This window comes from Cladophialophora immunda (assembly GCF_000835495.1).
Source record: "Cladophialophora immunda strain CBS 83496 unplaced genomic scaffold supercont1.6, whole genome shotgun sequence".
Lineage (NCBI taxonomy): Eukaryota > Fungi > Ascomycota > Eurotiomycetes > Chaetothyriales > Herpotrichiellaceae > Cladophialophora > Cladophialophora immunda.
The window spans coordinates 1,490,269-1,504,776 of NW_015622546.1; the positions used below are offsets into that span (position 1 = coordinate 1,490,269).

Consider the following 14,508-nt stretch of genomic DNA (forward strand, 5'->3'; position numbering starts at 1 on the left):
CGGCGATGCTTTGAGCGTGAGTGAGCACCTATCGACCGTCACCTAAGCCAGACCCCAAGCTCATTTCCACCCCTCCTGAAGTGATGTGCGAAGCCGGTGTCCTGTTTGGCCAGCGAAAGTTGTTTCTGGGATCAGTCTAGTGGCTTCGCATTGACAGCCACCTTACTATCAATACTCAAGCGTAGCGCCGTCCTGGAATCCAAATACATGAGAGTACAGTACGGAGTACATGAGGCAAGATTGTCATTTACACCACCGGCCCCCGGGAAAAACCTCCTGCCGAGGTCGCTTATTTTCAGCCCCTGGTATTTCGATGGTGCTTTGGAGACCAAAGACGCCACATATGCAGACGTGTAGCAGTCAGGAGCCCAGAATAGTGGCCCGGAGCGCCCCCCCCCCCCCCCCCCGGGAACAAGAACCGGTCAGTAGGTCAGAGCACGTCGGGTTCATCTCTCGCTCAAACCCAATCTCAGGTCATTCTGGTAGAATCCTGACCTCTCCGCCTCTGCCATCCATGCGAGCCAATGCTCGCGCGAGGCACGGTTTATGGTATTTTCACAGTCTCTGGCCTCCTCTTCTGTGAGGTAAACGACGTGCAGCTCTGTCGCGTCTCGTTGATTCATGGCAGTGGTTTGAATATCTGCATCCCGCCGGATATGTATAGCCCTCCATACCGCATCCTCGAGACTCCCAGCCCAGGTCGTGTAACCATGGCCACGTTGAAAGACAACTTTCTGTTTGGGGACATGTACTTCCGCCCCGTTCATTACCATCTCATTGTTGTTGGATTTCTCGAACATTTCGGCTAACATATCTCCGAGATACTGATTGTTGACAAGTAAGTTTCGGGGATGCGACTGTGGTAGGTTCTCATAGAATCTTGCAATGTCAAAAATGGGCGCTGAAGAGCCCACGAACCCGGCCATCAGATAGCTAGGTTGCAGCATACTGCGCCAATTATTACATAGGCCATAAACAACTGCGCTCGGACAATGTGAATGGACAATGCTTTGTACGCCAGGATACCGGTCGTAGATGGAGCTGTGGGTGTAATGTTCGGACAGCTCAGAGACTTGCTCAACCTTTTGGCATCCATCATAAGGATTAGAGACTGGAGAGCCGTCGGCAACACGCCATTGATTCAGATCGGTCTTCGACGAGATCAGAATGGCGGGGACGTTGCTGGTGAAAAAGGTCGAAGGATCAGTAGGATTGCGCACTGATATTTGGCCATGTTCATCGAGCACCTGATGCTTATGAAGGATATGAAATGCTGTTATAAGATCCGACAGGTGCCAGTCCAGGCTGTCTATTTCCTAACGTGCCCTAATGGAGATCGAATATATCTTTTAGCGGTTGCGAATCTTAAGCTCTTAGATCCGATATTCAAGTTGAGAGTGCTGGGAGTTTGATCTCTGAAACGCCCGGAATATCGGTCTTTCCCATCAAGTTATATACTGCAAAGCTCGGGCTGGTTAGATATTTGCAGACTCCTATTGACGCATGCCTACGTCATGTCATAGATGGGCTTCTAGCTCGAAAAGCCCCGTCTCCGATAGTTATTTGTGAGTTATATGCCTGTACCGCATAGCGTGTCGTTAGTCGAACAGATGCTGGGTCTTTTTTCCGCCTCTTCTGTTACTGGCTCGCTTGGGCCATTGATGTCCCAGGCGGCTAGGGCTGATGTCATACGCATTTTCACAATGACGTTTTCGGATCTGAACCGTGAATGTTCCTCTCTCCCTGCACCTAGACCTGAAAGGATCACACTTGGTCGTCACGGATATCACTTGTGTCGTGTAGGAGGTAGTCTTAGAGGTGTGCGAGGTAGGCGACCAAATGACAGCGCAGGGACGTCCAAGCCATTGCACTTCAGGATGTACAATAAAGACGACGGTTCAAGCTCGACGTTCTGCATTTCCGCGCACTCCAGTTTTTCAGTCACATTTACACGCAGTCAGCCAGTCTCTGTATATTGGAATATTGGAATTCATGGCAAATTTGAGTTGCAACTTCAAGCTATCGAGATTCCCGCCAAAGTGCTGGGCAGCTGGACGGAGGAATTTTGGTCATCGATGTTCCATGGACATGTTTTTGCGTATAGACGGTGGTAAAGCTCTTCTATCTTACCGAGAATGAGGCGTTCAAGATCTGCCTCGAGTGTGTCGTATAGGCGAGTATCCGAGTTTTCTCGTGACTAACCGAGAATCATCATCGTAGCTTGTTTAATCGTGAGATTTTACGGCAGCAAATTCAAGTCGTCAACTAAGTGGCCGACAAGCTTTTTAAGGTTGGGCTTAGGAGAGCAGCGGAGGAGGCGGACATCTGACAAAGGTCTCTTCTGGGGGTTTGGAGGAGACGTTAGATTACTGAGAGCAGGAAAAGTGAGCAAAGGGTCGAACGTATTGCATCCCTAGAACACCTTTAAACGATCACGCTGCGCCGAATGCGCCCTCATACAACGTACTTAGGGTTGAAGAGGTTGTTCTATGGCAGTCCTAAGACCTCATATAGCTTGTTGTAGTGGATAACACTGGCGGTGTTCAGGTTCTATCCATCAATCAAGACTATTTCGACGTTCTCGCGGCCATGGTATTCGAGATGTTCAGTTCTGTTGAAGCGCACAAGGGATTGGGGGTTATGGATATGAACGGAGTAGAATATTAGCTTCCGTGTTTGACCAGCAGGAGAGCAACTCGGGGACTATCTCACATATTGTTGCCGTGAAAGCACAGCCACTGTGCTAATAGTGATCGAGTCGCTTCTCCGCGTTAGACAAACCTGCCATCATATCTTCGGATCCCGAGTTATGTCCCGATGTGTTATCGCAGATGGTATGGAAAAAGGGAAGACGATCAAAAGTCTTCCGCAGTTTGAGGACAGATTCAGAAGTGTTGTTGACACAAACCTTACTCCTACTAGGAGTCGAGTCCTCAAGTGTTGTCCTTGCCAAAAGTTCTGTGACACCATCTATTGTTGCGTCTGGTATGAAGTAATAGATATTGCATCCGTCGAAACGTCTTGAGGTATGTTCGTTGAGCCGCGACTGACAGATGGGCTCGGTCACACTCGTGGGGTAATGCTTGGCGAGCTATAAGGCTGCCTAAGGCACTCGACGAGAATCTCTGTGGCCGATTTTACAGAACACGCGGTAAAATAATTGAGCTTCGGACGACGGAAGGCATGGCGTATGTAAAATGAGCATGCATGGCCCCGTTGCATCAGGAAGCCTTTTGATCGAATGAGGAGGCTTGAGGATCGCCATTTCGAGGTAAGTGTAGTTCACGGTGGAGTAAGCGTAAACGCGACTGTCTCTCCACGGATTCCATGTGTCTTTTAAGACACCGTTTTTGCACATCACTATACTAACCAAGGCACGTGGAAGTTGTCGGAAGGGGGTGTTCTGGCGTGGGCATGTGGTCCATTCTCCAGAGTTAAGTGCTAGAGTAGTCTTTCAAAGCGTGTCCACAGCGTCCGCAGTGGACAAAGTTCTTTTAAGCCTTCTGGTAATGAGGTGTTGGGAACGAGATGGCTGTAGATCAGACCACCAATGTCCACGCTGCCGGCTTTTCCTCAGCCGACAATGCTCCGTGGGCGAAAAACTTGAGATTTCGACCCTCTGCCAAGTGGAAATTTGCCGTCTCGGGGAATGTGCAGCATGTTCGTGCCGGACGACCATCCCGTCGTCTTTTAATTGAGGAAAAGCCAAAAAATACTTAGTGGGAAGTCCCAGAGAAAAAGAATACGAGTCAGCTCGGACATGTATGGGCTTGGAAGAGGTTGCGGGTAACAACAAGGGCACATCGGCTGGTGACGTCGTTTCTGGGATGCTCGTTGGTTCCCCGTGGAATCAAAGATACATTCACGGATAGCCAGATCCGACTGTCAGCGAGACACCTCCGAGCTATTGCGAAGTTTGTGCGAAGCTGACTAGCTAGCTTGGTCCGTAGGGAAGTGGAGTCCACAAACTCGGAGCAGCAAATGGTTGCACCTATCGCGCACCAGCTAACGGAGAAGCCCAGCCAACGCCTTGAGGTTATGCGAGTCCTCCTCGCCCGTTGATCCCATATTTAGTGGACTGAGCGGTGGTCTGCTGCGACAAACTTCCGACAACATGTGCCTTAAAGACTGGCCTCTAAGGAATCGCTGCTCCTTAGAGGGTCACCCAATCGCGAAATATGGGTCCCTCAAGGTCCAGAACGCTGCGGTCTGAGATCGTTGAACATGTGCATCAGCATCGCGCAAACCTTTATGTAAAGCCGCTCAGACGCCCAGGAAGAAAATCCGGGACCCCCGTATGCCCTTCAGTGTAACAGAGCTGTAACTAGATGTCTGCAAGAGATCACATCACCCAAGTTCCAACCACAATGGTATACTATCAAGAGCCCTGTCTCCTTGACCAGGGGCCACAGCAATTTCAAGATGAATCATATTTTAACAATTTTCAGTCTAATAGTGATGACCACGACTTGGCCGCAGAGGGCTTCAACGCATGGTCTATACCAATGGAGACCCAACAGATGCAACCCAGGAGCTATGGAATGCAGCCATATATAGACGCTCCTTATCCCAGCCTATATCTGGAGCCCTTTAAACCTACCGGCGTTCAGACCGTCGGGCTAGCCCAACTACAGCTCAATGGTGGCTCTGAATTTCCCATGGATTACCAGCCTGATCAATCGCCCGAAGAAGAGTTTTGTGCACTCGGTCTCAAGGATGATGGAAGCGACGTATCGCCGTTATCGTTGCCCGACCAGGCAGATACGGCAATATTTGGCTCCAAGAAGTGCCTCCCCCGCAGTCGTGCTGCCCCGCGCTCTTCGCGAACATCCCAGCCAAAGAAAGGGAGACCGCGGAAGAAGCGCAATCAGTCTAACTCGTCAAGTGAGGATGAATCAGCCATTCTCAAAGCAAAGTTTGCCCATTCCGTGATTGAGAGGCGTTATCGTGACAATCTCAACCGCAAAATGATGCAACTCCATCGAGACCTTCTGGCCGTAGAGACCAGTCCAACTTCGCCCGCCTCTCAATTCAATACCTCACCTACAGGGCAAACACTCTCTAGCAGAGTCCGCAAGTCGGACATCATGTCGCGGGCGATCAACTACGTCCACCAGTCGGATGTCGAGATCCGGCACCTGGATGGCGAGATCAAACGCCTACAGGACCAAGTCAGCGTCTTTCAGAAGCTCGTCAACTGCGACGACTACTCGCTGCTCAAGAATATGGTGTAACTCGGCGTCCAAAAGCAATGACATTGTGCTTTCCCCAAGTTCTCCGCCGTCTGTTTTTCTTCTGTCCCGCATCCTCCTCCGCCTCATCCTCCGCTTCGTCTACTCTTCTCCGCGCCGGTCCATGTTTTCTCCAGTCTTCTCTGTATGACTGTGTGTTTGCATGTCAGTGTGTGGACCCGACTTTTAGCGTCGGTGGAAACTCTGTCTTGGATGTACATACCGAAGTACGATATTGAAATGAGTCGTCTTGTATTCCCCCCCAAACTATTGTCTTTGTGGGGTTTTCAGCTCCTGCTGCTGTGGCGATCAGTCGCTGCTTGGGGGTGGTGTCTTTTTTTTTGGCGTTTTCTGCCGGGGAAGAGAATCTCGTCCAGAGAAGTGCAGGCAGTCAGGCAAGCAAGGAGGATGGAATATGACGCATATCATGATGATATGATGATGCTTCTGGTCTGGTCAGGGTCAAAGCGCGTTGGAAAGGGCAGCGCTGGGAATCTCAGCAAAAAAGCTTTTCTAGAGCCGAGAAAATTGGATATGTGTGCAATGAAATATCCTCTGGTGTGACTTTAGTGTTTTTGATGAAGATGAAGATGAAGATGAATATCCCCGTGGTTATGTGGCGATGGTATTCCCACTTGAGGAACCACTATGTACTATTAGTTACCACGACTAGACTTCAGGGCTGAATAGCTCGGCGCAAGCCAATATTCTCCATCTGTACTGTGTACACCACAGGGTTTTCATGTTTTGATGCCCCGACAACTAGAACGATATTCTGAGTTGTGTACTATCAATCTTCATGCCACCTACGTCTCAAGGGCCGAGAGGCTGAAAGGTTATCTTCTTGCCTATCATTGACGAGATCCTGCAGAGGTCCTAAATTTACACAGAGCTGTTGCTGCAGGGGCCATTAGGGATTCTTGTTCCCGCCTCTGGAATTCCGAAGCTCTCGAAGGCGGAGGCCAGTCGGCCACAGCTTGACTTGCTGTCGCACAACCATATTATGTCACTTTTGTCTGCTTTCTTCCCACCACCGCCAATTCTCCTCACTCGCGCGGCCTTCCCTCATCCGTAACGAGTTATCCACCAGCGATGAGCGCTGCGCTGGCTTACCGAGCCTTGGCACTTCTGCCCTCTTTCAGGTAGACCGTGGCAGCACACGACGTACAGCGTGACTTCAAGGCGCATTGATTCAGTGAGCGGCCCGTACCGGGGAAGGGAAGTGTGCCCCAAGAACCGGCTACTGCCACGAATTATGAATGATAGGAGTGACTGGCAACTCCAGGCATGGGCATCTCGAGCAGGCTATGCTTTGAAGGAGAAATTGCCCGCTCTGCCGGATTGGCGGATGGTCATGAAGCGTCGAAGAGCGCAATACCGACCGTCGATTGCCGTAGACGGAGGAGTGCCAGGCCGTGCCAGCGGAGGCAAACATCGCTTGCAAAGTCAGGGGACAGATCCATCTCGCGGTTCTTGCCGTCGAATAACAAAAAGTATTACGTAGGCTATCTAAGCTAATAGGATAATCCTTAGATAAAGTACTCTAGAAGAGGAGATAGCGTATAAAGATTATATATTAGTATATCGATTAAAAATAGGACTGTCCGGGCTCTCAAGAGCGATTGAGCGTAAACGTTTTCACGCAACCGACCACGCCCCTAGCCGGGTTTCCTTCAATTGCATGACAGTCGACCATTTCTTGTTCAACGTGCCGATCATCGTCACGACGAAGGACTTGCCCTTGGGCAAGATGGAGTGCACCGTCGTCGTCGAAGTTCCAGTCCCCGACTTCGTCCCCAGCGGGGCCTTGCTCTGCAGCTCCCAGGACGTCGGCGCTGCTCTCTTCCCATCGGGATGGTTGACCTTTCCACGGAACTTCAGTCCTGCGTCGTTCTCCAGGTATACTTTCCCGTCCACCATTTTGTCTGACGGGACGGTTTCCTCGAATGTGATGTCGGCGGTCGTGAACCAAGAAACTTAAGTTAGTACCGGTGGGCCCAGTCAAGGCCGCTCGCTCGGCGTCATTTCTTGTGCGTATCGACGTCTTGCCCGACCGTCATTTTTGCGCCATTGTTCTGATACTTTTCGAGTGGCACAAGCTTAATGTCGTTGTCGGACTTGTTTGTTGCTGTGAGCTGGAGAGAGACGAGTTGGTTGCTGTTTGGCTGGCCAATATCGACTTTGTACTCCAGTATTATTGGTTTGGGCGGATTCGTTCCGAATGACGTGCCTATGCCCCCAGTTTCGCAGGCGTATCTAGCGTCGAGCCGTCCCTCCCCTGAAACTCTTCTCAATCACCCTTCATACCGTTCGCTAGGCATGTCAACGACTACCAAGGTATGAATTGGCCCTCGTCGCCTGGTCTTCATGACCCCTCTGGTACGCCTCCCGATCTTCCTCTCGGTCGTCCTTTCACAGTAAGAGTTTGGTTATGATGCTTAGCCTGACAGTCTGGGCGCAACATACAACACACCCCCCTGAGAATACCACACATACAACCGTAATGAAACGGCGGGTTACTGTCATTCCGTCTTTCCGATTATCACCCCAGCTCATCCAGCCAGCCGTGTTGCTGCCTGCCTGTGCCAGACTACTCCAGAATGGCTGAGCTCCAGGCGCCCTGCAGGGGGAGATGTGACACTAAAGATACGTCTATCAATCAAATGTTGGCGTCTAGCGAGGCCAGGCCCTGCCTTTCCTGCCAATTTCCGTGGGGGCCAAACAAGATCGACAGGTAAGTCGAGCTAATCTTGACCACTTGCACAATGGTTTATTGTTGTTGAGAAGAACGCAAGGCCACATAGCGGGGCCTACGAGTATTCGATTGTAGGGAGCGATCACATCCATGGGTTTGAAGGCAAAACCCGCTTGCCGGAATCACATTGGCACTCCGAACACCTGCCATCCAGCTGCTAATTGCGAACACGACCGAGCAAAGGGCAGCCTCATGCAGTAGAAACCTTGTAGATGGGTTTCTCGGCTTCGCTCTCCCTTTCTCATCTGCATTGTCACGATTGTCAGTGCGGCCTACGTTGCGATGGCGCACAAACCGTTTCATCAAACATCGCCGGTGAAGAGGAAGTCGCTCCATCGAAACTCAAGACACAGCAGTGGATTCAACGATGGCGCCTTGGATGAGGACGCGTTCCCGATGATCTCATTCGATGCCAGATCCTCCTCGACTCTGCCTGCTTTTCCAGATCCCAACCATACGGACACGACATACGAGCCCCAAGAGCATCTCAATTTGCCAAGACTGACACAAAATCAGTGGCACGGCGCCAGCCAACAATGGGTGGGAGGCAGTCATATTTCCGAGGTGTCTTCCCTTGCAGATGGATGGGACGAATCTGTATCTTCTAACAAGGCCCAATTTGTCTCGCAAAATGAGATCCCCCCTTACAATGAGACGCATATGTTTCCGCGGCCGTGGAACCCAAAGTGGCTGCGCAGGCCAATTCTGTTCGGTTTCATCCTACTCTTTTTAGTCCTCGTCGCCGGGCTGGTTATTCTGTGGCGTTTTGCAGAAATCAGGCATGGAATTAGGACCGCTATCACGAGCAATCATTATGCATGGACTTATGGACCGACTGCGCTCTTCGTCTTGGTAGGAGTGCCCTGGAGACAAGTCGACTTCCACTGCCGGACTTTGGCACCATGGGCGCATCTTCGGGGCGGCCCAGCTTCAGCAAAGGAATCTCTGCTCCTGGACTATGTCTCTCCTCCTTTACCCATGGCTCTGGTAAAGGCTGCTTCAACCCATGATTGGGCTGTTGTGGCGAGTGGTATGGGCTTGTTGTTGCTGCGAATTGTCAACGTCTTCAGCACCGGCCTGCTTGTACTTACACCGACCTCGGATTCCAAAACCCTTCCCGATGTCATCGTGAGCTCAAAATTTGCGGGGACAAATTATACAGTTGGACCCTCGGTTATCGACACCGAACTGATGCAATTTTATGGTATAACAGAACGAGGGCTAAACTATCAATACGGCACGTCAGCAAGTGTCGCTTACGATACTCTTGACTTACAATCCCTTCCCACAAACTCGACTGTGACAGCGACGGTGGACGGCGTGTTCCCGTTCTTCAACTGCGAAGTGGTGACACCTGAAATTATTGGCAACAACTTCACCTGGAGCAACGACGGCGAATATCCGTACGGAGACAAACTAGAATTGAGGCTGACTTTGTCTTCTGCCAAGTGTCCTCCTTGGGTATCTTATTACGAATTGTGTCAAGCACCTGAATGTCCCGTTGGACGATCTCTCATCTCTAACGAATACTGGGGTCCGAATTCGCCCCCGGGAGACGATCTCGATCCTTGTTCCGCCTACTATACGCTCAGTCTGATTGATATTACGTTCGAAGAGGTCACGGGACACGCAAAAAATACTAGTGCTGCATGGAACGTGACCTTGGCCGAGTCAGTTGGCATTGTCTGTCCTCTGGGATACACGATCGACAAGGTCAACATCACGGTCAACACTGCAGATCCCACCTCGAGTGGGGGAGTCAACACCACGGGTCCCCTGCAGCGCATAGCAGATGTCCTTCCTGGATACTCGTATTACAATCTGACTACAGCTTTCCAGAATGAAGTCAACGTAAATAGCCTTCCACCTACGCCGGAGGCTCTGAACGTATATTCATTTGCCAGATTCTTTGCCATCCTTGCTGGTGGCTCCGCGGTTGATTTATTGAATACAACCAAGTTGAAAACCACAGCTGAAACAGCGTTCAAGGGGGTAGGGGTTCAACTCGCCCACTCATACCTACGCAAGAAGGACAACGCAACGACTACGGCCAATGTCTTATACCAGGAACCGAGGCTCCAAGTCCGGGAACTAAGCTTGTGGGCCATGATCGCAGGATGTGTGTTACTAGCACTTGCTGCTGCCGCCGTTCTCCAATGGCGCACAAAGGACGTCGTCTCGCGCGAGCCCAACTCTATTGGCGCTCAAGCAACTATACTTGCTGCTAGTCCTGCGCTCCAGAAGTCATTAGAGACAGCCCCAGGCTGCTCAGGTGTGCGATCCGAAACTCACCTACAGGATCTAGTTGCGGCGTCTCACATCAACAGCGAACGTCCAACCCCCGAATTCTCCATCACAACCACCGTGCCGGAGGGAAGTCAACGAAGACTAACGGATGGTCCCAGCAAATATTCTTGGTGGGAAACCAGCTCTTCCAATCTCTGGTTCATGTCCGCGGCTCTCGGGCTACCGCTTGCCGTCATCGCAATTTTGGAAGTCTTGCAACGCGAATCAAATGCCCATAATGGGCTGGCCACCGTTTCTGACTCTCCCATCGATCGTTCGCTACCAAACATTCTCGCTTCAGTCGTTTTGATATGCATCGCAATCATGTACGATGCCATTGATTTCGCTACAGCGACGCTCGCGCCGTATCAGACGCTGGCTCGAGGAAGTGCGCCCGCGAAGCAGACACTGCTGAGAACGTCTTCTGGAAACCTCCCAATCTGGTCCACCTTAAAAGCAATCCGTGAGCGCCATACGGAAGCTGCCGTAGCATCAATGGCCGCCCTCGTTGGCAGTTTGCTGACAATCATTGCCTCGGGCCTCTACACGATCGAGGCTGTCCCAGTGGTACTCGACGTTGCCGTCATCACGTCCGACAAATTTGTGCCCTCATTTGGCACTTCAACAGATGGATCGGCTGGCGCGATTTTCACCCTCATTGAACAGAACAACGTGTCTTACCCAGCACTCACGTACGACGGATTAGCATATCCCAACATCCAGATGTCTAGCTTGGGAGCAGAAGCCCTGAAACAGCTGAGCGATTCTGCACAGGCAGTGACGCTTCAGGCCAACATTGTAGCCATGAGGGCATCGCTCAACTGCACTTTGGTGCCCAGAGAGAATATGATCATGACGATGTATTCGGAACCTAGCGTGCATGTGGATCCAAGCTGCCGAGACAACAACATCACGTTTCACGCGGACTTGCCTCCATCGTGTCCTCACTTCTTGAACGGGGAAAATCAGACCGCGACCAACATTCCGTTCTCGGCCTATGTACAGCATACCTGCGATGGCGAGGCTGGTCTTGCTATTCACGAGCAAGTGGTTCTCAACAACCAGGGCGCAATGGGCGACTCGACCGCCGTCACCAGCGCAGGGTCAACCTTGGGAGCGGCGAGTAATCCCCCTGGATGTCCATCGTTGGCGTTCATGTCAGGCTACTTTGTCGAAAACGTCACCTCGACGGAGAACGTCACCGCCATGACGTGCATCCAAGGATTGGAAGAGGTGCGCGCCGAGACTACCTTCCTGGTGTCGCAAGACTCTGTTCAGATCAAGTCAGAGCCGAGGGTAGATGAGAGCTCCGCTCGGTGGCTGCAGGCGTTCAACAGCACGTATTGGTTCACGGCAAGCAGCACCTTCGCCCCGTTCGACCGTGAGGCTCCGACTCTCCTCACCGACTATTTCTACTCACAGGTCAACTACGGCCCTGATGGCATCCCCGCCGACGAGCTGACAGGCCCTGCAAACACCCAGCGCTTCATCGACGCCACCCAACGCATGTACCGTCGCTACATGGCGCAGCTCATCAATGGCACCATGCGGCGTAGTCTCAACCAGACCGAAGCCGCCTCTGCGCCCCAGTATCAAGGGTCCGTCACGGGCGTCAACCGGTTGAGGCTCAAGCAAAACGCCACGTCGAAGCTGGTCCTCCAGATCTTCCTCGGAATCATGCTCGCGTGCGGCATATTCGTGTACGGCGGGCGCAACATGCGTCGGGTCCTCCCACGCTGTCCGTGGAGCATTGCAGGCACCATGAGCTTGCTCGCAGGCAGCGAGATCATCGACCGGAAGATCATCCCCGTCGGGGCGGAGTTCATGAGCGACGAGGAGTTGAAGAAAGTGTTCGAAGGCTACGTGTTCAGTCTTGGGTGGTGGGATACTACGACCGACGGAGTGAACAGTCCAGGAGGACAAAAACAACAGAGGTTTGGCATTGACGTCGGCAAGGCTGATGCAAGTGCAAAAACATGAGCACCATGAGTGTACATGTACTCGTAGGTTTGGTACAAAATCATAAGATTCCGAGATTCACGACGCTTGAGAAAAGGACCAAATAAGACCGCTAGAGGGGATGCGAACGATTGCCTCAAAATCAGAGACGGAACCTTTACGCAAATGCTTCGTTAAGCCCACGACGCCCGCCGCCCCGCCACCCACCTCGCCACCACCCACCACGGTAGGAGTTTGTGCCAAGTGCTTCTTCACTCGGTCGAGTCCGTCCACTTTGGATGCCCTCCATGCTATACCGGAGCACACCGTACTCTTCATCCGCTAATCCTTGGGTTGCTGGCGACCGCTTCTACAATGCCGTTTTGGCCCACATCAGCCACCCGCTGTCTTTTAGCATCGGTTCCGTCCGCGGTGATTGATGTTGCGTGATGCTGTACATTGCTCACATCGCCTAGCGGTGTTCTTTTCGCGGCTTGCAAAACGCGGTCTACTCCGCCGGGATCGACTGAGCTCACTGTGTGACCGGTGCCTGATTCCAGAGGCCCTCGTCTCGTGGGAGGTCGGTATGCAGAAGCGTTAGGCGCTCGAGTGCCCGACATTGGTCCGCTGGGACCAGGAGCGCCCAGTCGTCTCATCGGGTCTGATTGCGGATTGATCACATTGGTCCGTATATTGGTGGTATCAGGAGTCAAGTCTCGTTTCAATGGTATAGACCTGTTGTGATTGACTCCAGACGTTTTGCGGATTGACGGGCTTTCGGCATGCGGGTTGAAACGCGGAGCGGCTGCCGCGGCGGCAGGAATCACGTTGTTGTTCTCATCCAGAACCTCAGCAGCCCTGGCTGAGTAAAAGCCGATGCCTTGGCCGGGCTGCTGGGCCGGCAGATGATGGGCAGATATAGGCGAAGCTGCACGATGGAGATTGTCAATGGGCTGTCGAGAGTCTCCTGTCAAGGGTTTTGCGAGAGGGAGTGGTGCCGCTTGGTGCCGCTGCCCGGGCAGAGGTTGAGGTACAATAGCCGTCGACGGACGAGTCTGGGCGGCTTTGGGGAGAGCCATTCTTGGATCAGGATTTTGAATGGCTGGTGGTTTGGACGGCGTATTTGTCTGATCTGCTCTGCTTTGTGGGAGCATCCGTTCTGAAGCCGAATGACCTGACTTGTTTGTTGAATCTGTCGCCTCCGCAGGTAATGCGACTTCATCTGGATGCCCCATGTCGACCCCATCAAAATCAAGCTCTTCAAAGTCTGCCAACTCGAAACTGTCCTCGAATTCTGGTGTCTCTTCTTGCACGAGAGCAGACACATTTGGCTTTTTCTCCTCTGACGTCTTTTTGGGCGCAAAGTCTGCATGTCGATGTAGCATACCCTCGTCCCATTTAGTGCTTCCAACCTTCATTTTTGTGACTTTGGACAAGTAGGTCTTGTCGTAGACGCAGTTCCCCAAGACATTCCCAAAATTCCTCAGAGTCCTCTTCAATGCATCTGTGGTACCCTCCTTCTTGGCCTTCTCGAAAGCAGCTGCCTTGCCCTTGCAGTTGTCAATTTGTCCGTAGCCAATGTCTTCGTGATGTGTGCCATCTTTCAGTGTCACTCTTACGATGACGGAGAGACCAAGAGAGATCTTTCCCGTCTGAGGGTTCTCGTCGACGAAATCGATCTGGATGTTTTGGATGGAGCTGCTCCAGCCATTGAAGCCAAAGACTTCATTGGCAAGACTAATGGCCTTGTCGGCTGCTAGATAGTGTACTTTTGAGCCGCCTGGTCCTGCGCGTGATGAGATGTATTCTGGCCCCAGTTGTTTGTCTAGCCGACTTTGCAAGGTAGCGATCTCTTGGGCAGTATATTCCGCTATCCGGGGCGGTTGCTCTTCGAACGGGTTGGCTGTCGCGCTGCCGTTCGGCTTGTGCTGGTCACCTACACTGCTGCCACTCAGCAATTGTTCAGTCAAAATGATAGTCTGGAGCGACTTACGCAGGCATGGCAGCTGCAGAATAACGGATGGCTCTCTCCTCGAGAAGGTTGTGATACTATGACATAAGGAATAGGAGAGTCGGCTCGACATTGGAGGGGAGCAGTGCTAGACTCACTCAACGCGCCGTCTTCGCGTCGATGTCATCCGAGCGACCCACGCATTGGAAACGCCAATCCACGTGACTAGCCGCAGCCTCGCAGCCTTGCCGATTCAGCGCGTCGCATCACGTGCAGCCCACCAAACCGGGATTCGGTATGACGCAGCTGCCCGCCGTTGAGGCGCCGCCAAAAAAAAACTGCTGAGG

At 52.2% G+C, this 14,508-nt stretch overlaps 4 protein-coding genes across 5 annotated transcripts; 2 read left to right on the plus strand and 2 right to left on the minus strand.

The window, feature by feature from the left end:
* Positions 1 to 446: 446 nt before the first annotated feature.
* Positions 447 to 1,096, minus strand: PV07_10077 (uncharacterized protein; the record flags this gene model as incomplete). Its single annotated transcript, XM_016397383.1, has 2 exons — positions 447 to 948; positions 978 to 1,096. 2 exons carry the CDS (start codon positions 1,094 to 1,096, stop codon positions 447 to 449), a joined length of 621 nt encoding a protein of 206 aa, XP_016244574.1.
* Positions 1,097 to 4,294: 3,198 nt separating this feature from the next.
* Positions 4,295 to 5,916, plus strand: PV07_10078. Of its 2 annotated transcripts, XM_016397385.1 has the most exons (2): positions 4,295 to 4,370; positions 4,449 to 5,916. In XM_016397385.1, the coding sequence occupies exons 1-2, from the start codon at positions 4,329 to 4,331 to the stop codon at positions 5,232 to 5,234; spliced, it is 828 nt and encodes a 275-aa protein (XP_016244576.1). In that variant the 5' UTR covers positions 4,295 to 4,328; the 3' UTR covers positions 5,235 to 5,916. The 2 variants fall into 2 exon arrangements, with proteins under 2 accessions (XP_016244576.1, XP_016244575.1); XM_016397384.1 differs by having other exon boundaries at positions 4,295 to 5,916.
* A 2,069-nt stretch (positions 5,917 to 7,985) lies between these two features.
* On the plus strand, positions 7,986 to 12,340 carry PV07_10079 (uncharacterized protein). The gene has a single exon (XM_016397386.1). It carries the CDS (start codon positions 8,269 to 8,271, stop codon positions 12,250 to 12,252), a length of 3,984 nt encoding a protein of 1,327 aa, XP_016244577.1. The 5' UTR covers positions 7,986 to 8,268; the 3' UTR covers positions 12,253 to 12,340.
* Positions 12,341 to 12,452: 112 nt separating this feature from the next.
* Positions 12,453 to 14,292, minus strand: PV07_10080 (uncharacterized protein). The gene is made up of 2 exons (XM_016397387.1): positions 14,204 to 14,292; positions 12,453 to 14,151 (listed from the first exon to the last, which is right to left on the minus strand). Exons 1-2 carry the CDS (start codon positions 14,209 to 14,211, stop codon positions 12,546 to 12,548), a joined length of 1,614 nt encoding a protein of 537 aa, XP_016244578.1. The 5' UTR covers positions 14,212 to 14,292; the 3' UTR covers positions 12,453 to 12,545.
* Positions 14,293 to 14,508: the final 216 nt, after the last annotated feature.